Source organism: Bombina bombina, chromosome 3, assembly GCF_027579735.1.
Source record: "Bombina bombina isolate aBomBom1 chromosome 3, aBomBom1.pri, whole genome shotgun sequence".
In the NCBI taxonomy this organism is placed as follows: Eukaryota; Metazoa; Chordata; class Amphibia; order Anura; family Bombinatoridae; genus Bombina; species Bombina bombina.
The window spans coordinates 411,875,975-411,899,732 of NC_069501.1; the positions used below are offsets into that span (position 1 = coordinate 411,875,975).

Genomic DNA, 23,758 nt, shown 5'->3' on the forward strand with positions numbered 1-23,758 from the left:
AATAAACTGAATGATTAAAGATGAATTACTACCTATTCATCCCTCTCTAATATAATTTGCTCTACATTGGAGAAACACTGGTATATTTTACAAACAGATCATTCTTTAAAAAATATTTTGCTTTGCAGATTAAGCATAACATACATAAGGGGACCACATTTAAAGTATACACTAGTACAAAGTCATTTTGACCAGTATACAAAGAGAGAAAAATTATTTAAAGGGCTCCTTGCCTTGTGCCTTGTGGCTGTGTTATAAAGTGGCTGTATGTCAGACTGTCTTCCTGATACCTAGCTCCACCCACTTGGAATAACCGTTCTGTGAACCTCATTCACTTCATTCCTGAGTCTGGTCCTGACTACAAAACACACACATGGATCCTGGAAACAGCTGCTCACCTGACCAGATGGCTACTGGGAAATACACACCTCTTCTGTAATAGCCTCTTGCAGCAGACATGGCAGTTGTTGACACTGGCTGAGTATATTGTGCTTTAATGGGATAAAGGCTGTAGGGTTAATAAATCCAGTAATATAATGGTATGGGTTAAAATAGCTAGCTATTTCCAGGTGTATGATTGGGCTGATTTGTTGTAAATATATATGTGTATACTGTATATACCTGCATATATTCATAAAATTCATAAAATATATAATTTGATTCCTAAGAAACACTTAGCAAACAACGGATGAACCGTTTAGTGTTTTACTATAGAGTAATCAATTAGTTGTAATGGTTTAGTGGTTTAACTATAAAATTATATTTAATCTAAAAATACATCAGATTTATAGCCACAGGGATATTTTTGATACATTCCAGGCCTGAAACAGAACATTATTTTGACAGCTTAAACTATAATATGAATTTTTAAATTGTAATTGATCTTTTTTTATTGTTCTATGCCAACAAGGACCTTGGGATCTATGTATACTGTTCTTAGACTCAAATTACAACACTTTTTGAACTAGGACAGGAGTGCAATTCAGCCGATTGCTTTACAGTTTTATCCATATTCCAGGTTTCATAAAGGCCAGTATACAGGCCGAAATGATTTATATTTTTAGGTAAAGAGAAATAAAAAGAGATCATAATTAGCACTCTCGCCTGTTATTAGGTAAGGGCGAATGTTTTGCAACATTTGAAATATTAACAAATTTTAACACATTAGTTCGTTTGTTTCAAATTTTGAATGTTTTTACAACATTCTAACATTTGTTTAATGTAATAATATTTCTAATGCTATCTTTAAATGTAATATTCGATTCAAATTTTCAAATTTGAATTATTTAAATTGAATTATGCAATATTCAAATTAGAAAAATCAATATATTTGTCTTAGCATTTCTAATGCTCTCTTTAAATTTAATATTTGAATTATGCAATATTCAAAATAGAAAAAATGGAATCAATATATTTGTATCTATACAACTAGGAATACTAATTGTACAAAGAGATACGCTTAGGATTAGAAAAGAATGCCACATAGAAAATTATTTCTTTAACTCCAAATGGTCATATGAATATGAAAATTACTCTATTGGTTTAAAATGTTCCATTACATTCATACTTTAATACTTTATTGTTTAAACTAGGAACAAACATTCACACAGAAGTAGCCTGAAAGGGTTAAAAACACTTAAACCCAGGAGAATAAGATTTATATAGTAAGCAATGTTCTATGTTTTCTACCTGATGCCCACAGATATATAATAAAGGATAAGCTAAGCCCTTACAATCCGAGGGCTATTTTACTTTTAAGTAGTTATATATTCTAAGGTAAATGGTAGGCACCAGGATTAAACAAATATATAGATGGATGCAGTTTCTATTGTTCACTAGGCAAGCAGTTAAAAGAGCGACAGACAGGAGAGAACTAGCTTCTCCTGCTGGACCCCTGACGCGCGTTTCACAGAACGCTTCCTCAGAGGGGGTGCGGGCCGCTGCTACTCGGCGTTATTTATGTTGGTGGTTGTCCCACCTCAAGCCCCTGATTTGTTGGCCCTCTCGATTTCTAATGGTTCTGATTGGATGCTCATTCTGTCTGTAATATGAATAGACAGTGACATCCGGTATTGCGTAACGAGAGGAGGGAGTGTGAGTAAGGGGGCGTATGCGATGTTGTTAGAAGGCCAATCAGTACCAAGTAAACAAGGGGTGTATATGTTCTATGGTAATGATTGGATGATCACTGCGGATTGTAAATAGGGCATGGATGCTTAAGCATTATTATGTATCATACCTTACCACTACTTGTTAGTGATTTGTTATATCGTACCGCAATAGCATAATTGAGATCTTAGTCTTTAGAGAAAATACATAAAATGTGAGATTCGTAAGAGGGCGCGTTACGGGATATATCGTGATTACTCAAGGGTAGAGAAACAGATTGCTGCATGTAGTGACAGCCTATTGGGAGATGCTAGAATTTCATAGTATAAAGGTGTGTTGATGTTTCTATTTGTGGATATATAATATGTCTATCCTATGTTAGTTTAGATCGAATAAGTTACTTTATTTAGCATACTGATAGGAGGATAAGGAGCAGACTGTAGTCTAGCTGCTACTTAAACATTATTATTAAAATGTGCATATAGTGCATTCTGACAAATAGGTTAACATTTGAACAATTGACCACCTTATAAGATACTGTCTTACGATTATTATGGATAATCCATAATAATCGTAAGACAGTATCTTATAAGGTGGTCAATTGTTCAAAGGTTAACCTATTTGTCAGAATGCACTATATGCACATTTTAATAATAATGTTTAAGTAGCAGCTAGACTACAGTCTGCTCCTTATCCTCCTATCAGTATGCTAAATAAAGTAACTTATTCGATCTAAACTAACATAGGATAGACATATTATATATCCACAAATAGAAACATCAACACACCTTTATACTATGAAATTCTAGCATCTCCCAATAGGCTGTCACTACATGCAGCAATCTGTTTCTCTACCCTTGAGTAATCACGATATATCCCGTAACGCGCCCTCTTACGAATCTCACATTTTATGTATTTTCTCTAAAGACTAAGATCTCAATTATGCTATTGCGGTACGATATAACAAATCACTAACAAGTAGTGGTAAGGTATGATACATAATAATGCTTAAGCATCCATGCCCTATTTACAATCCGCAGTGATCATCCAATCATTACCATAGAACATATACACCCCTTGTTTACTTGGTACTGATTGGCCTTCTAACAACATCGCATACGCCCCCTTGCTCACACTCCCTCCTCTCGTTACGCAATACCGGATGTCACTGTCTATTCATATTACAGACAGAATGAGCATCCAATCAGAACCATTAGAAATCGAGAGGGCCAACAAATCAGGGGCTTGAGGTGGGACAACCACCAACATAAATAACGCCGAGTAGCAGCGGCCCGCACCCCCTCTGAGGAAGCGTTCTGTGAAACGCGAGTCAGGGGTCCAGCAGGAGAAGCTAGTTCTCTCCTGTCTGTCGCTCTTTTAACTGCTTGCCTAGTGAACAATAGAAACTGCATCCATCTATATATTTGTTTAATCCTGGTGCCTACCATTTACCTTAGAATATATAACTACTTAAAAGTAAAATAGCCCTCGGATTGTAAGGGCTTAGCTTATCCTTTATTATATATCTGTGGGCATCAGGTAGAAAACATAGAACATTGCTTACTATATAAATCTTATTCTCCTGGGTTTAAGTGTTTTTAACCCTTTCAGGCTACTTCTGTGTGAATGTTTGTTCCTAGTTTAAACAATAAAGTATTAAAGTATGAATGTAATGGAACATTTTAAACCAATAGAGTAATTTTCATATTCATATGACCATTTGGAGTTAAAGAAATAATTTTCTATGTGGCATTCTTTTCTAATCCTAAGCGTATCTCTTTGTACAATTAGTATTCCTAGTTGTTTAGTTCTACCCTCTAAGAATCCACATTAGATGTGCACCACAACTATTATAAGTGACTACTAAGTATTGGTATATTATATACCTTCTGTGATTTACATAATAGGTACTACATCTAATTATTGACTAACTCCGACTATCCCCTACCACATTTTTCAAATATTTGTATCTATAATGTATCATTTTACTAAATTCCCTACAACATGAACTATTGAACTTCTGAATAGTAGTTTTTAAATCGAATGTTACATTCAAAATTTTGAATGTGAATATTTGATCTAATTATAAACATTCAAAAACGAAAACCAGAAATAACATACAATTACCAAATTTTAATGGATTTTCGTTCTTATTAATATTTGATTATCTAAAAATTGATGTCCATAGATGTAAGGGTACTTACCCTAACCAGGTCAGAGGGACCCAGTCTCGTCAAAGGCCGAGACTACCGCTCTCCAGTTTGTCTTCAACTGTGGCTGCAGCTCTTTAGGCACGCGTGACCATGTGCTGAATAGAATTAAAGGGGCACTGTCCCAATTATAGGAACTACCACCTGAAAGACTCATGTGTGGAAGTGCCTATAAAAACTCACCCAGCCCATCACTCTACCTTGCTCAATTTGCTCCTGAGACCTAAGCATATGTAACATACTTTCCCTTTAAGAGGCGTGAACTACTTACCAACATGCACTATTTAAGGGCAACATCTGTTAAATACATTGCTTGGTATTGAAGTAATTGTCTTTACTCAGCTCTGTGTTTGATTTTGACCTCTCTGACTTCCTTCAGTTTGTGTCTTTAAGCTTTCAGCCACACCCTTCCGTTCCTGCCTGAAGTTGCAGCATCATCCACCAGCGACCTAACCGGGAACATGCTGTGTTTCCTCAACCTACCTCGGACTCTTACAGCTACCTGATTCTCAGAACCGCATGCTTCCTGTAAGTCTCTCCCGGCACAGCTGACAGGCTTCCTCTGCTCTCTGCTGACATCACGCAGACCTCTGCACTATCCTGATCCTCAGTGCTGCACACATCCTGTGCGAACCTCCACGCCACCGACAGGCTCCCTCTGTGTACCACCAAACTATATAGAGCTACTCTATACACACCTGACATCTGCATCTTCCGAGATCTATTAACCATTTGTGAAGTAAGCCATCTTATCTTAATTTCCTATTTGCTTGTCATGACATATTACAAACTTATAAGATATCACATGTGAATCAAGTAAAGTTTAGAACTGCAGTGTGTAAACTTTTAAGCGGAAATAATTGTTTATTTGTAAAATATCTCTACCATGCAAAACGGAATGCATTCAGAATACAACTCCCTTAAATGATATCAAACTCTACTCATTAATATATAAGTTTTTACTGTAAGTTTTGTTAAACCTTATATATATGGTTTATGAGACAAATCTCCTTTACTCCATAAACAATAAAATAATACATACAAACATATACAGATTATTACAGAATACCAAGCCTCATATTAGGAACCTCGCTGATAACACAGTACATACAAAAATGAATCCTGCCGATTTAACTAATCATGTTAGGGAATTATCCCACAAGGTAGATCAGTTATCTCAGGGAATGGCAGGTAGAGAATCTTACTTTAAGAAACATAATAAAAGAAGGTTTGAGTGCTCCTGCCCCTACAGTTTCAGTCCCTGACCCACCTGTTAGTCCTCCAGACAAATTTTATGGAGACAGAAAATATTTTCGGCAATTTGACAATGCCTGTAAATTATTTATAAATTTGAAGCCCAAAATGTTCCCTAATGAACGCACTAAGGTTCTGACTATAATATCATTTTTAAGGAATGAACCACGTGCCTGGGCTGATACGTTTTTTGAGAGAGATGACCCTATCCTGAATTATGTTGATAATTTTATTGCGGCAATGGCTGAGTTATATGAAGACCCTTATTGTCAGCTTACAGCAGAAAATAAATTACGCAGTCTTAAACAGAATAAAAAATGGTAGAAGACTACATATCTGAATTTAAGATTTGGCAAAAAGATACGGAATGGAACCAGTACAGAATTGACCTGTCCGAAGGTATTAAGGACGAACTTGCTAGGTTAGAAATCCCTGACTCTCTAGAAGCCTTGATGGCTCTAACAATTAAAATAGATAGAAGACTTAGAGAAAGAAAGCAGGAAAAAGACAGTCATGATACACATAGTAAGCAACATATCCCAAGATCCACCACTTATGCCCAGAAAACTTCTGATGTGGCTATGGAAATTGGATTTATTAAAGGCCCTCTCTCTATTGATGAAAAAAATCGTAGAAAAGAAAAAGGTTTATGTATGTACTGTGCATCTAAGGAGCATTGCGTTGCGTTGACTGTCCATCACTAAGAAAACGGAAATTGGGTAAGCATGATGAACTTAACCATGTTATATCTTTAACAAATGATCATCCCACTTATTTCACCCTTAATGTCTCTCTACAGTGGGAGCACCATCGTTATAACTGGGATGCCATTTTGAACTCTGGAGCATTTCCTTGTTATATCGACATAAATGTTGTAAAATAAAATAAAATACCTTATATCATCAAAAAAAACTGTCTCAGTACGTCTTATTGATGGTAACCCTTTAAAAGGTGGTCTTGTAAAACACCAGACCATTCCCTTATTGGTAACTACTCGTGAAGGCCATAATTTATATCATTTGACATAATTTCTTCACCTATATTTCCTGTTATTCTAGGACTATATTGGTTAAAACTGCACCAACCTGAGGTTGCCTGGTCAAAAAATAAGGTGCTATTTAATTCGCTGTATCATCAAATATTGAATATTACTGAGGATACTATTCCAACTGAATACATTGACTTCTCTCGTGTGTTCAATAAAAAAGAAGCCGAGGTACTACCACCTCATAGGGATTACGATTGTCCTATTTAACTAATTCCTGGTTCAGACGTTCCATATGGGCATATATTTCCCATGTCGAAAAGCTAAAAGAATACATAAATAAAAACTTAAAAAAAGGGTTTATCAGACCCTCAACCTCCCCCGCTGGGGCAGGAATATTTTTTGTCACCAACAAGGACCAGACTATAAGACCAATAGTCGATTATCGTGAGCTAAATAAACGCACTATAAAGGATAGATATCCCCTGACCCTTATTCCAGAGTTAATAGAACGGTTACATGGATCCTTCATTTATACCAAACTGGATCTAAGAGGAGCCTATAACCTGATTCGTGTAAGATTGGGAGATGAATGGCTCACCGCCTTCCGCACAAGATATGGCTTGTATAAATATACAGTGATGCCATTCGGGCTATGCAATGCCCCAGCCACTTTTCAAAGATTCATCAACGATGTGTTTAGAGATTTACTGGACACATTTGTTGTCATTTATTTCGATGACATCCTTATCTTTTCAGATAACTTTACTGACCATGTGAAACATGTAAGAACCGTACTCTCACGTCTTCAAGCCCATCATCTATATGTGAAGTTAGAAAAATTTATTTTTCATAGTTCTGAGATACGGTTTCTAGGATATCACATAACACCACAAGGTATCTACATGGAAAACACCAAGGTTCAAGCCATATTAGATTGGCCAGTTCCAAGGAATTAAAGGCAAGTCCAAAGATTACTTGGGTTTCAAATTTTTACCGTAAATTTATTAAAAATTTCTCGTATATAACAAAACCTCTTACTGAGTTAACTAAAGATGCCATACAGTTCAAATGGGGTCTAGCAGCTGATCAAGCATTCAACTACCTAAAAAATGCTTTCACGACTGCCCCTATATTATCTTATCCTGACCCTCAACTACAATTCACCCTGGAAATAGACGCATTAGATCATGCTATTGGATCTGTTCTATCCCAAAGATCTCCCTCAACAGAGATATTATATCCAGTTGGGTATTACTCCCGTGTTCTAACTACACCAGAACTAAACTACCATGTAGGAGAAAAAGAACTGTTGGCTATGAAATGTTCCCTAGAAAATTGGCGACACTTATTAGAGGGTACAACAGAACCCATTCTGATCTACACAGATCACCGTAACCTCCAATATCTAAAAACAAATAGAACTTTGACATCACGACAAATACGTTGGAGTTTGTTTTTTTCCCGATTTAATTACTTTATAACCTATAGACCCGCAGATAAGAATGTCAAAGCTGATACTTTGTCTAGGCTTCCGGAAGTACCTACAGCCAACCTACTGAAGGTTCTTTAATGCCTATAAAAAACATAATAGGACTTCTAATACCTACCATACAAAGGTTTAGAAAAGAACAACGACTAGATGAAACAAAAAGACATTATCAGTTAGAACAACAACCAGATGGGTTGTTCTATCGATCTTCAAAATTGTATGTGCCACCCATACTAAGACCCATAATTCTCTTTGTAAATCATGATTCCCAACTATCTGGACACCAGGGAGTAAATACAACTTCTGAGTTAATTAAAAGATCCTATTGGTGGCCAAACATAACCCAAGATGTAAAGGAGTACATAGACACATGTGAGACATGTACCATCTGTAAAATTAAATGGAAAAACCGGTTATCTACTCTCTCTGCCTACACCAAAGAGACCTTGGGAAGACATTTCCATAGATTTTATAGTTGATTTGCCACTCTCAAACAGGAATAACACTATCATGGTAATAGTTGATTATTTCACTAAAATGGCACATTTTATTCCTTATCATAAGATTCTTACAAGTATGGAGACGGTGTCTCTACTAATTCAATATCTCATTAAGCTCCATGGCATTCCTTCCACTATTACATAGGATAGAGGAAGCCAATTCGCTTCCAAAGTATGTAAGCAGTTAGGAAAAACTCTACAATTTGATAAAAGATTATCAACTTCGTTTCATCCACAGATGAATGGGCAAACCGAAAGAACAAATCAGTGGCTGGAGGAGTATATTAGATGTTATTGTACACAACATCAAGATAATTGGTCAAAACTCTTGCCTCTTGCTGAATTTGCTCATAATAACACTTTCCACCCATCCCTAAGGATGACACTGTTTTTTGCAAATTATGGATTCCACCCATCTTTTCATTTATTGCCAAAAGTTCCAAATGACTGTCCTATTGTTGATGAGTTAACTAACACCTTGAAGGAAACATTATCTCTTCTGGCTACGAATATCAAGGAAGCCCAGGACCGTCAGAAGAAATAATATGACCTCAGACGGCGACCATCGCCTCCTTATGCAATTGGCGATTTGGTCTGGCTGTCCACTAAGTATCTACGATTAAGTGTACCCAGCAGGAAATTTAACAGATTCTATATTGGACTCTTCCCTATCACACGAGTCATCAACGTGAATGCTGTCATGTTGAAACTTCCCGACACCTATAAGATTCACCCTACCTTTCATACATCTTTGCTTAAGCCTTACAAACAGCTTCGGAATCAGAGTCGCTCCTCTGTTGATCCCCCCCCATTGTTCCGGACGTGGAGTATGAGATTGAGGAAATCCTGGATTCTAGGCTGAGGTCCGGGACACTCCAGTACCTTATACGTTGGAAGGGGTTCTCGAGTGATGACGACTCTTGGGAACCTGCAGAGAATTTATCAGCCCCTAGGTTGATCTCAATTTATCATAGGAGGAATCCTGATAGGCCCCGGCTGTGAACCCCGGAGGGGTTCCTTGGGGGGGGAGCTCTGTAACATACTTTCCCTTTAAGAGGCATGAACTACTTACCAACATGCACTATTTAAGGGCAACATCCGTTAAATACATTGCTTGGTATTGAAGTAATTGTCTTTACTCAGCTCTGTGTTTGATTTTGACCTCTCTGACTTCCTTCAGTTTGTGTCTTTAAGCTATCAGCCACACTGAACTCCCTTCCGTTCCTGCCTGAAGTTGCAGCGTCAGCCACCAGCGACCTAACCGGCAACACGCTGTGTTTCCTCAACCTACCTCGGACTCTTACAGCTACCTGATTCTCAGAACCGCATGCTTCCTGTAAGTCTCTCCCGGCACAGCTGACAGGCTTCCTCCGCTCTCTGCTGACATCACGCAGACCTCTGCACTATCCGGATCCTCAGTGCTACACACATCCTGTGCGAACCTCCACACCACCGACAGGCTCCCTCTGTGAACCACCAAACTATCCGGAGCTACTCTTTACACACCTGACATCTGCATCTTCCGAGATCTATTAACCATTTGTGAAGTAAGCCATCTTATCTTAATTTCCTATTTGCTTGTCATGACATATTACAAACTTATAAGATATCACACGTGAATCAAGTAAAGTTTAGAACTGCAGTGTGTAAACTTTTAAAGGGAAATAATTGTTTATTTGTAAAATATCTCTACCATGCAAAACGGAATGCATTCAGAATACAACTCCCTTAAATTATATCAAACTCTACTCATTAATATATAAGTTTTTACTGTAAGTTTTGTTAAACCTTATATATATGTTAATAAAACAAATCTCCTTTACTCCATAAACAATAAAATAATACATACAAACATAATCTCTATTACAGATTATTACAGCATACTTACCTGATTCCTGTGTATGCTCACCTTGGTCCTTAGTCCAAATAATTCTTACCTGATACCTGTGTATCCTCACCTTGCTCGAGAGACCAAGCATAATTACCTTGCACCTATGTATGCTAACCTTGTTCCTGAAGCTGTCCCTATCTGGTATCCCGTGACGGTCTCAACAACAGTACCTGCTAGGTATCCTGTGCCTGCTGAGAAACATGTGTCTACCTTACCAGTGACAGCCATCCTCAAACCAGCTGCACATATCAGGTATTTTGTGTCAGCCTCAACCTTTACTGTTCAATTCAAGCACCAGTATCTATTTGACTTAGTTACTGCAATTATTTTGAATAATGTATTTGACTTTAGTGTTTTGCATCAGGCCTATGTTCAAACTGAACTACCAACTGTTCTTTTGCCTAACAATGAGTAAAGCTTTCAAAAGACTTTCATTGTTCTGGGTATCTGTTCCTGCATTCTGAGTTCCACACACCCTAACTTCTTCACATTAGGTCTATTTGTTCTACCAAGCAATTCCCACTTTTACCAAATTAACCCATTCCCTACCTGTTATCTCTTAATAATCAAAAAGTACATTAGAAACCTTTACGATTCAAGTGATGGATATTTATTAATGCAAAATATAAAACATACCCATCCAGATTTTAAAAAAGGAAACACATGGTGTTATTAAATCAATATAAAATATAGTCTAATAAATAAGCAGCCACAATAAATTCATAACTGCTCCTAAGTCCTCCTCTGGAGATACGCCATATCCTTCCTGCATGGTATTAGTCCAAAGTTAGACATCTATGTTTGTGCATACTGATCCTCCTTATAGGGTGATTACTCTCAGGTGTAAAACACTCAACCCAATATAGAGGAATAATATCCAACATTTAAAAGGAGCAATAGCGGTGTAGCAACAGCACTCTAATATTGCACAATGCAAAGAGGAAAGCTGATGCACGTTTCACCCGGAGGGGCTTCTTCCACGCCAAATGAGTTATCTGTTTTATTTTTAATCTTTATTTTTTCCCCCTTTTTTTTGCCCCTAGAACTATAACACTTATGAGTTTTGGAAATATTTTTTATGTTATTACTATTAAAAGCTAAGTTTTAATAAAAGGAAGCAAACAGAGTTTCTCAGTTGCTAAATATGCAAGTGTTCCAGTCACAAGTGAACCACATTAAGTGCAATATAAAAAAATTGTAGCGTTACTTAAAAAGCTTAGTACAATAGTACCAATATCATACTGGGTATACAGAAAAAGATGGAGTACAAAAAGTCACTCGCTGGACTCCAATGTTCAAACCCGGCTCACCGACTATTTTTCAGAACACACGTCACTACAGCTTTCGGTCACTGTCTGGCAGCAGAGGCTCCTCTTTGCCTCTCCACAGAGTAGTGTTGCTCCGTCCACATGTTGTACACGTAATGCTGGAAACCCCTTCAATGAAAGTACAAGTTGGTAAGCCTGAGTTAGATGTGGGCATTACAACTGAGGACATCTTCCATATTCTTCTCAAAGTGCAACATCAGGAAACAATTGATTAGCGGTATTCACTCAAAGGCAAGCTACAGTATGAAAAGTAAAACAATCCTTTATTGGTGTAAATAAATTAAAATTGGCATTGGCATAGCACCCATAGTGTAAGATTATTGAGCAGCGTACATCGCATGCGTTTCATGTCTGTTGGCATTTCCTCAGGGATCCCTGAGCAAAAGCCAAAAGGCTTGAAACGCGTAGGATATTAACTTAGAATTAGTTATATTAAGGCAAATTATGTAAATATTAAAATAAAATGTGCCAAAACACAACAGGAGTACACTTATGTTGCATGTGTGCTAACCCAACAGGAGTTATTTACTTATTAAATATAACATATTGGAAAATATTAATAATTAATGTAAATAATTATTATAGATGTACTTAAATATTCTAAAAAATCCATAATATATATATATATATATATATATATATATGTATATTTTTCAGTATCTATAATAATTATTAAAAATTATTAATATATTTTACAATATTTTATATCTAATATTTATACAACATGCCTTAAGATAACTAATTCTTCATGTGTGTTAACCAAACACTGTGTTAGACCTACAGCGCCAATCCAAAGCTTGTTACGCATATTTTACGTTACAATGTTCTTCACATAGAATTTTTTTTATTTTCATTATTAAATGTATATTTTTATAAATATCCGATAATGTTAAAGTAAAATATACAACCCTAATTCCGAAAAAGTGGGGACAGTATGAAAAAAGCAAAAAAACAAACAAAAAGAGTCATTTGAAAATTAAATTCATTAACACATTATTTGATGTTTTACTTTGTGAATTTAATGTATTTTTGAAAATATACACTCATTTCAATTCCGATGACTGCAACACACTCCAAAAAAGTTGGGACAGTCGACTGTTTACCACTGTGTAACATCACCTTTTCTTTTAATAACACTTATTAAGCCTTTGGGCACTGAAGACACCAGTTGGTTAAGTTTAGCAAGCTGAATTTTCCCCATTCATCCATTATGCATGTCTTCAGCTGCACAACTGTACAGGGCATTCGTTGCCTTATTTTGAGCTTCATAATGCACCACACATTCTCAGTCGGAGACAGGTCAGGACTGCTGGAAAATGCATGGATGTCCCTGGAAAAGATGACTTCTGGATGGCAGCATATGTGGCTCCAAAATGTATGCAAAACTTTCTGTATTAATGGTGCCCTCAGAGATGTGCAAGTTAACCATGCCATGGGCACAGACACCCCATACCATGACAGATGCTGACTTTTGGACCTGACGCTGATAACAACTTGGCTGGTGCTTTTCCTCTTTGACCCAGAGAACACGACGGCTATTTTTTCCAAAAAACTATTTGAAATGTTGACTCATCGGACCACAAAACACAATTCCACTGTGCTACTGTCCATCTCAGATGAGACAGAGCCCAGAGAAGTGGACAGCATTGATATATGTCTTCTGCTTTGCATAGTAAAGCCTTAACTTGCATCTGTGGATGCAGCAGCGAATGATGTTGACTGACAAAGGTTTACCAAAGTATTCCCAAGACCATGTCAGGACATCCGTTACAGACTCATGACGGTATTTTGAGACAGTGACATCTGAGGGATTGGAGGTCATGCGCATTCAGAAGTGGTTTTTGACCTTGCCCTTTATGCACTGAGATTTTACCGGATTCCTTGAATCTTTTAATTATATTGTGCACTGTAGAAGGTGAAATACGCAAAATCCTACCAATTTGTCTTTGGGGAATGTTGTTCTCAAAGTGTTGGATTATTCGCTGACGCATCTGTTAGCGGATTGGCGAGCCTCAACCTATCCTTGCTCTTATAGGACTAGTCCTTTTCTGGAGCCTCTTAATATACTATGATTACACGATTGCCTCACCTGCTTCACATCATATATACACACACTGTATATACATACATACATAAATAACATTTTCCTGTATGTGAAAAACATTGGAATGTGAAATAGAAATAACTCCGGTAGGGTTAGCGTGCAAGGGATAAGTGTTAGGCTTTTGTTATTCTGCACTCTCCATTGTAGTCTGTGGGTGAAATAAATTAGCGTGGTCGCAATATCTGAAGTCCTTGAGTTAGCACGCATCAGGTTTTGCTTGCGCAAGCTTGTAATTCGAGTGTTAACCCATGCTAATCCTAACTGCTAGCGAACCCTAGCGGGGAGCACTATTAGGAGGCTTAGCACCTCGGATCCGAATTTGCATTTGTAACCAAGCGAATGCACATGTCTACTATGCACATATAAAAATTACTTTAAAGGGACAGAATACACTAATTTTCATATAACTGCAATAGTAATAGACACTACTATAAAAAATATGCACAGATACTGATTTAGAAAAACAAGAATAAAACATTTTAAAAATGTACTTTAGAAAATCCCAGTTTAGCACTGTTGATGAGGTTAGACTGGGACCAAAACCAAGAAGAGCAGACACTCTCCCCCTCCCCTGCATACAAAAAGATAGATTAGATAAACAGGAGCCAGCAGTAGTCTGTAAACGCGCGTATGCATTTGACACTTTGGGGCTTGGTTAGGAGTCTTAAAATCAGCACAATGTTATTAAAAAATAAGCAAAACTATAATTACAAATACAGTCCCAATGGGCTATATAAATGGATCATCTACAAAACATTTATGCAAAGAAAAATCTAGCGTCCCATTTAAAAAGGCATAAAAGTCAAACCTGAAATGTACAGTAGTGGAGTTCAAATTTGAATAATGTTTGTGACATACATTAGAGGTGCTTTAGCTTTGTAACTTTATATTTCTCCAGGCCAATACAGAGTGTGTTTAACTTGGAAGAGAGGCAGGCCACATCATGTAAAGTTTGCTTTGTGATCAATGGGTTTTGTTGTAATAATATAACCTCTGTATTAAACAGAGTATACAATTTATAAAGTAAGGTCTCACTGGCCTGTACGCAAAGAGACCAAAAGCCTCTACAGTGTGACAAACATTTTCATCAAATGCCTTGCTATTCTATGAAAAATATTACATTTCCCTGCAGATTATGGAGTTGATACCATAGAAAGACATAAATTGTAGAGAATCCCTTTACTAGATAGACAGCTTTGCTCTTAATGAATATAGCCTAGTCACTTCTCACTTCCCGGTTCATGTGGGAAGTTTGGCAGAAATCAAGTACTTGTTTGCTTTGTACTGCAATTAGCCTTATCTGAAGTTTATGGGCTTGGCCCGAGCAATTGATTTAAGTTGGACATTTTAGCTAGACATACACTACGGGACTGAGCTTTACTATAAGCATGAAGCAGGTAATGCTGTTGCTACTATGGGCTGCCATTGTTCATGGGGTAATAAGGTGAGTTAATTTTTTTCCCCTCATATTCTTCCTTAAATGGAGAGTAAACACCTTGAGATTTCAATATAAAATATTTAGTTATGCATAATAAAGCAACTTTGGCATATACTTTCATTATTTATTTTGCCCCCTTTTTATGTAATTTAATTCTCAGTTTTTTAATTCTATGAGTTGGAAATGCACACTGTAGACTTTTCAAGACTAACCCTTCTACATATCTTTCCCTAATTGGCTTTAGCTGATAACCACTACAAAACAATACAATTTAAAAAAAAAATACATGGGCAAAACTACAGGGATCTCACAGTTCTCAATTGAGTGGAATGTTAACTGTAGCACACAAGTGTTGTCACTTTTTTGTAACTTTTTTGTGCACGTTGGAAATAGCGTGTGTTTTACAGTTGAAAGTAAACGCGAACATGAGAGCGTAATTGTGATTTACTTCAGAGCTTGAAAAAGTGAAAAAAGTTGCATAAAACACAACATAAATACATATAAAGTTAAGTTACACTCATATAAACAATCTTTGATAATCAAACAACTGTGAAAAAAAGCAACTGTGAAAAAATGCTGGTTTGCATGTTGCAGGGTCATAGGATGTGTACCCAGGCCGGCCTGAGAGTGCGGACCCCACCCGTGTTTTGTATATGTTTGGGGAAATTACATAAGCCTGTGCACCCTCCATTTTTTCACAGTTGTTTGATTGTGAGCCTGCATTGTGTGGCTGTTTAGGGACCCAGGTTTATTTGGAAGAAACCTTGACAATGTACCTGGGCTTTTCCCATTTGGCCAGATGCGGTAACTAATTCTTCCATTGCTGCTTTTTATCTTAGTTGAGAGCTTGTGAGTGAGTGCTGGACTTTTTCTGTGTGTTTATATTAAAATATATGTTTTTTTGTAATTTTCCCTGTTTGGGCCATGCACCCAGGCCTGACTGGGGTTAACTGCCTGTGGCTCTGGTGACAGTGCAGATTCCTGAGAGTGCTGGTTTGCACCCAGGGCTGTGCATGTTGCAGGGTCATAGGATGTGTACCCAGGCCAGCCTGAGAGTGCTGACCCCACCCGTGTTTTGTATATGTTTGGGGAAATTACATAAGCCTGTGCACCCTCCATTTTTTCACAGTTGCTTTTTTTCACAGTTGTTTGATTGTGAGCCTGCATTGTGTGGCTGTTTAGGGACCCAGGTTTATTTGGAAGAAACCTTGACGAGGTACCTGGGCTTTTCCCATTTGGCCAGATGCGGTAACTAATTCTTCCATTGCTGCTTTTTATCTTAGTTGAGAGCTTGTGAGTGAGTACTGGACTTTTTCTGTGTGTTTATATTAATATATATATATATATATATATATATATATATATATATATATATATATATATATATATATATAGATATCTATTTTACCGTTTTCTTGGAATCTTTATTTGAAAAGGCAGGAATGTAAGCTTAGGAGTCTGCCCATTTTTGGTTCAGCACTTGGGTAGTGCTTGCTGATTGGTGGCTAAATGTATGTGTTGCCCTTTTTATTTTATATTTTGAAGGGTGTTTCTTCTAACTCTCACATATCCCAACCCATTAGGTAACATAAATGTAATATTCATAACAAATATCACTTTACAGTAAAGTACATTAGTAGTTATTAACCATAAACCCACATAGTAATGTCTCTGCTTTTTAACTTTATTTCTCTCTGCTGTTAAGCCCTGTCTCTGCTTTTCAACTCTGTGATAGTCAACTACTGATGTTTGCTCTATATCTGCAGATCAACTCTGTCTCTGCTGCTTAACTCTCTCTTTGCTCATAAACCACCTGCCCCCACAGTCAGACACCATCAAAAAAATATGCAGATTTATCTCACCTCCTTTTACACGTCCTCTATCTCAGCCAGTAGGGAACTATTGTCCCCAGGGTGAAGATCTGCTAACAGCTGCAGATGTCGCATGTGATAGAAATGTGATGGACATAAATATAATACCAGCACAAGTGTTACACATATATATTACAACAATTAAGGGCTAGATTACAAGTGGAGCGCTAATTACCGCTTTCGCTAGAGGGGTAACTGCTCTAGAAATAAACCTTTTTTGCGCTCGTCGGGTTGCACTGGTATTATGAATTGAAAGTAAAAATGTATCGCTCTAGCACTAGCCTGACGACCGCAAAAGGCCGAACTTACACTATCGAGAGTGCAATAACCTATTCCACCCATAGTAGTGAATGGAGAAAAAAAAGTGGAAAAAAAACCCTAATCACACGCAAACCCTATCGCCATAATCCCCTGCTCTAATCTCACCTCCTTTTACACGTCCTATATCTCAGTCAGTAGGGAACTATTGTCCCCAGGGTGAAGATCTGCTAACAGCTGCAGATGTCGCATTTGATAGCAATGTGACGGACATAAATTTAATCCAGTACAAGTGTTACAGTTACACATAAATATTACAACAATTAAGGGCTAGATTACAAGTGGAGTGCTAATTACCGATTTCACTAGAGGGGTAACTGCGCTAGAAATAAACCTTTATTGCGCTCGTTGGGTTGCGCTGGTATTACGAATTGAAAGTAAAAAGTTATCGCTCTAGCACTAGCCTGATGACCTAAAAAAGGCGAACTTACACTATCGAGAGTGCAATAAGCTATTTCTCCCATAGTAGTCAATGGAGAAAAAAAACCCTAATCACGCACAAACCTGATCGCCATAATCCCCTGCTCTAATAACCCCTGAACCGCCACATTTTCCACCACAAAGTCCCCACTACACTATTAACCCCTAAACCAACAGCCCCTAATGCAAAGTAAACCACTACACTATTAACCTCTAAACCCCCTAACCTAACACCCCCTAAGTTAACCCAAAGACAACTAACCCTACCTTTACCAAAACTAGCTTTAAAAAAATTAAAACTTACCTGTGAAAGTAAAAATAAACAGATCTTACCTTTTAAAAAACAACAACCTACTATTACTATTTAATAAAAAAAACTACCATTACCAAAATAAAGAAAAATACATTACTTAAAAAAAACAACTTACATTACTAAACATAGTTTCCGAATAAAGGGGCACTGGCTCTGAGGGTATTCCTGATGTGGAGTCAACCAACTCGTTATCATTCCAGAGAGCACTGAGAAGAAAGAACTGCAATGGTATGCGTGTATACACTCAATATAAATAAGTGCAATGTACTCACTGAATCGCTTACTCTTGCCTTTTAAATTTGCTCTTGATAAAGAAGACTGGTTAATCAAAACGCGTAGAGCCTAATAAACCTTTGTTATTATGAAAAAAGGTTTCTTTGTCACATTGTGACATCGCTGATACTGGATATTTGATTCAGTGAGTATACTGTGAGTATACTGATATACATGCTGCTCTGTATGATGATTTTGAGGATAAACAGAGATAGATAGATAATAGAAAGAAATATGATAGATAGATAGATAGATAGATAGATAGAAGATTGATTGTTAGATAGATAGATAGATAGATAGATAGATAGATAGATAGAAAGATAGATGATAGAAAGATAGATGATAGAAAGATAGATAGATAGATAATAGATAAATAAATAGATTGATAATAGATTAATAGATAATAGATAAATAGATACATAAATAGATAATAGATAATCTTGGACCTGCATCTACTGCATAAATGGTAGTTCAGCCCTTGCTTCTGCAAACATCCTGGTTAAGGTGATGTAATCAGGTTTGTACAGTTTGGATTCAGTAGGTTGTGTTAAACAAACATTTAAAACAATTAATTTCCCTGTTTTTTTTTTTTTTTTTTATTATTATTGGAGGACATTAAGCATGAATGACATAATTATATATAATTTTTGCTGAGCTACTGAAAATGAATTGGAATTTTGTAATACAAGGTTAAAATGTAGCAAACATCAGATTTCTTGTTTACTAAATGTGCTGCTCTGAACCACTTTGTGATTAATTTATCAAATTAAGTTTATTTCAGGGGTCATCAATATGTGGATAAAGCTACTGAAAGGTTACTAGTTGTTTTTCATTAGCATGCAAGACCATTTAAAGCGACAGTAAAATCAAAATTAAACTTCCATGATTCAGTTAGAACATCTTTCAAATCTACATATATATTTTTAACTTACTTTCAGGTAGATAACGAGTTGTGCGTTTGTCTTTTAATGCTGGAAAAATGGCCGTTTCAGAAGTTATAATAGCAACACAGCCATTATAAGTCTTGTCGGTATATAGCTGTACCGCAAGCCATTTAGCCTTTAACGCAACGTCAGTCCCGCACTCATAAAAATTATGTTTTTTCATGGGACTTCCATAGCGCAGCCATTACGAGTTTTGCGGTGAGGCTAAAAAGCTTGCGTTACACCCTATACCGACAGGATCCATACCGCCATCTGAGAGCAGTAGTTAGGAGTTTTACGCAACAAAACTGTTACATAAAACTCATAACTAAACTGTTACAAAGTACACTAAACACCCATAAACTACCTATTAACCCCTAAACCAAGGCCCTCCCGCATCGCAAATACTATATTAAAGTTATTAATCCCTAAACCGCCGTCCTCCCACATCGCAAACACTATTTAAATATTATTAACCCCTAATCTGCCGCTCCCGACATCGCCTCCACTAATACAAATTATTAACCCCTATTCCGCCGCGCCCCCACTATACTAAAGTTATTAACCCCAACACCGCCATCACTATAATAAACCTATTAACCCCTTAACCGCAAGCCCCCACAACAAAATATACTAAATTAAACTATTAACCCCTAAACTGAAAGCCCCCACATCGCAATAAACTAATTTAAACTAGTAACCCCTAAACCTAACGCCCCCCTAACTTTAGATTAAAATTACAATTTCGCTATCTTAAATTAAAATTTACCTGTCAAAAAACGAAGTTTAAACTAACAATTAAACTAATATAACTATTAAACTAAAATTAAACTAACTACCAATTTAAGAAAACTAAAAAACACATTAAAAAAATCCTAACACTACTAAAAAAATTGCAAAGTATCTAATTACAAAACATTAAAAAATACTAAATTACAAAAAATAACAAACACTAAATTACAAAAAAAAAACAAAATTATCAAAAATAAAAAAGACAATCTAATAGCCCTATAAAAATAAAAAAGCCCACCCAAAATAAAAAAAAACATAGCCTACAACTTGAATAGCCAATAGGATTTCAGTAGCTCTCATCCTATTGGCTGATTTGAATTTCCAAAATCAAATCAGCCAATAGGAATGCAAGGGACGCCATTTTGAATCGCGTACCTTGCATTGAAGATTCAGTATACGGCGGCGACCGTATGAAGAGGGTGCTTCGCGCCGGATGTCTTCAGGTAAACCCGCTCCGCGCCGCTGGGATGAAGATAGAAGATGCTGCCAGGAGGAAGATAGAAGATGCCGTCTTGATGAAGATGGAGCCATCTGAATGAAGATGGAGCCGCCGGGATGAAGATCCTTCAAGCGGGACTTCAGCAACTGTGAGTACCTAAAGAGGGGTTAGCGTTAGGTTTTTTTAAGGTTTTTTGGGTGTTTTTTTTTTTTTAGTTTAGGGTTTGGGCTTTTTTTTAAAAGAGCTAAATGCCCTTTTCAGGGCAATGCAAAAGAGCTAAATGCCCATACAAATGCCCTTTTCAGGACAATGGGTAGATTAGGTTTTTTTAGATAGTTTTTTTTTTTGTGGGTTTGGGGGGGGTGGGGGTTTGTAATGTTAGTGGGTCTTTGTATTTTTTTTCAGGTAAAAGAGTTGTTTAACTTAGGGCAATGCCCTACAAAAGGCCCTTTTAAGGGCTATCAGTAGTTTATTATAGATTAGTTGTTTTTTTGGGGGTGTTTTTTTTTTTAAATGGGTATTAGAATTAGGAATAATTGTTATTATTTTTATTTTTATGGGCAGCAAAAGAGCTGAATGCCCTTTTAAGGGCAACACCCATACAAATGCCCTTTTCAGGGCAATGGGTAGATTAGGTTTTACTTTATTTTTATTTTGTGGGCTTGGGGGGTGGGGGTTTGTATTCTGTTAGGGGGTGTTTGTTTTTCTTTTGTAGAAAAAGATCTGAAATCTTTAGGGCAATGCCCTGCAAAAAGGCCCTTGGTAGTTTATTATAGATTAGGGTTTTTATTTTAGGGTGGGTTATTTTTTTAATTTTTTTAAAGGATATTAGAATAGGAATCATTTTTATTGTTTTGGATAATTTCATTTGTTATTTTTTGTAATTTTAGTGTTTCTTATTTTTTGTAATATTAGGTTTTAGTGTAAGGTAGCTTAGGTTTTATTTTGCAGGTAAATTTGTATTTATTTTAACTAGGTAGTTAGTAAATAGTTAATAACTATTTACTAACTAGTCTACCTAGTTAAAAAAATACAAACTTACCTGTGAAATAAAAATAAAACCTAAGCTAGCTACAATATAACTATTGTAGCTAGCTTAGGTTTTATTTCACAGGTATGTATTTAGTTTTAAATAGGTATTATTTAGTTAATAATTGTAACTTTAATTTAGCTCTATTTAAATTATGTTAAAGTTAAGGAGAGTTAGTGTTAAGGTTAGGGTTGGGGTTAGGTTTAGGGTTTAATATAGTTTAATTTAGGTTGCTGCAATGTGGGTGGCTGGCGGTTTAGGGGTTAATAGGTTTATTTAGTGGTAGTGATGTGGGAGGCCAGAGGTTTAGGGGTTAATAACTTTATTTAGTGGCGGCGATGTCAGGTAGGGGCGAAATAGGGGTTAATAGATTTATTATAGTGTGGACGATGTTGGGGTGCAGGGGAATAGTGGTTAATAACTTTAGTATCGTGGCAGCGATATCGGGAGCGGCATATTAGGGGTTAGTAGTTTTATTTCTGTGGCGGCGATATGGTGAGCGGCAGATTAGGGGTTAATAACATTATGTAGTTGGCGGCGATGTTGAGGGAGCCAACTTAGGGGTGTTTAGACGTGGGGTTTATGTTAGGGTGTTAGGTTTAACCGTAACTTTTTTTTCCCCATATATATCAATGGGGTTGCGTTATGGAGCTTTTTATTCTGCGATCACAGGTGTTAGGTTTTTTTTTAACCCACTCTCCCCATTAATGTCTATGGGGAAAGCGTGCACAAGCACATCAAAACAGTGCTTGTATTTTGTGCGGTACGGAGCTTAAAACCACCATATCGCAAACACAAGCCGGCTGTTTCAAAACTTGTAATGGCTGCGATATAGAGGGTTAAATAACGCAACTTTTGTTGCGTTCGTTAAAAACCCTCAAGCGCACATAACTCGTAATCTACCTGTTAGTTATTCTCTTGGTATTCTTTTTTAAATAGTATATCTAGGTGGGCTCAGGAGTATCAATGCACTACTGGAAACTAGCTGCTGATTGATGGATGCACATATGTGCTTACCCAATGTGTTAAGCTCCCAGAAGTGTGTTGCTTCTCCTTCAACCAAGGACACCAAGCGAATGAAGACATTTTTGATAATAGAAGTAAATTGGAAATCTGTTTTTAAAATTGTGAATCTGAATTATAATTTTTTTTTTAGATTTTGTGTACCTTTTAATGTTGGCTTGGTGTTTAAAGGGACATAAAGACGCAATAAAATATGTATATTAACTGTAGGACTTACAAGTGATTGATATGACAGCACAGTTCTATAAACGTGTACCTATTATGGGCTGGAAAGACGGTTTATTTTCATTTGTACTCAGTGTGATTAAAGGAGTTGAGGATCTAGTCAAAGCAAACTGTAGATAAGATGGCGGATAGGGGGTTTAATAAAACAACAGGAAATCACAGTCAGTAAAAAGAGTTTATTTGACATTAGACATTAATTAAAAGTCTCCTAAATTTGCATCTAAATCATGAAAGTTTAATTTTTTTTACTCATGTCCCTTTAATCTTATTTTTGAAAGAGAAGTTTACAAAGTCTCAGAATAGAAACGTTTGGAAGTCATTTAAATACATAATGTAGTTTTCAGTTCATGCTGTTTTACTTCCTTTATTAATTTCACCATGTTCTTATATTCTGTGATCTAACATAAAACAGTTTCCTCTAACAGTTTCCAAACAATATTCTTTGGCTAAGAATCATACAGTCCATGACATTCTGACTATATTGTCCAATCAATACAAATAGATCTTCTGTAGCCAATGTATCTCTGCCTTAAAGGCGCCACACAGCAGTGGTCTATGGAGTTTCATGAAGGTCCTTGTCCTTTTTGTTATACAGGGTTCCCCTGAAGAGGCAGAAGTCTATGCGAAAATCTCTTAAGGAGAAGGGGAGACTCCACAGACTCTGGACTTCACAAGGGCTAGATATGATTCAGTACACAGAGTCATGTAACCTCGGACAAACGCCTAGTGAGCCCCTCATTAACTACATGGATGTGAGTTCACACAATGGCTCTTTAAAATTGGTTCTTTAAAATTGTTAAAAAAAACAATACAAGGAGAC

General features: G+C 36.7%; 1 protein-coding gene across 1 annotated transcript in view; it reads left to right on the plus strand.

Moving 5' to 3' along the window:
- Positions 1–15,261: 15,261 nt before the first annotated feature.
- Positions 15,262–23,758, plus strand: part of CTSE (cathepsin E) — an 85,876-nt gene continuing 77,379 nt past the window's right edge. Inside the window, exons 1-2 of the mRNA XM_053704668.1 lie at positions 15,262–15,317; positions 23,534–23,690. Coding sequence (XP_053560643.1) covers positions 15,262–15,317; positions 23,534–23,690 — 213 coding nt within the window. The remainder of the gene's footprint in view (positions 15,318–23,533; positions 23,691–23,758) is intronic.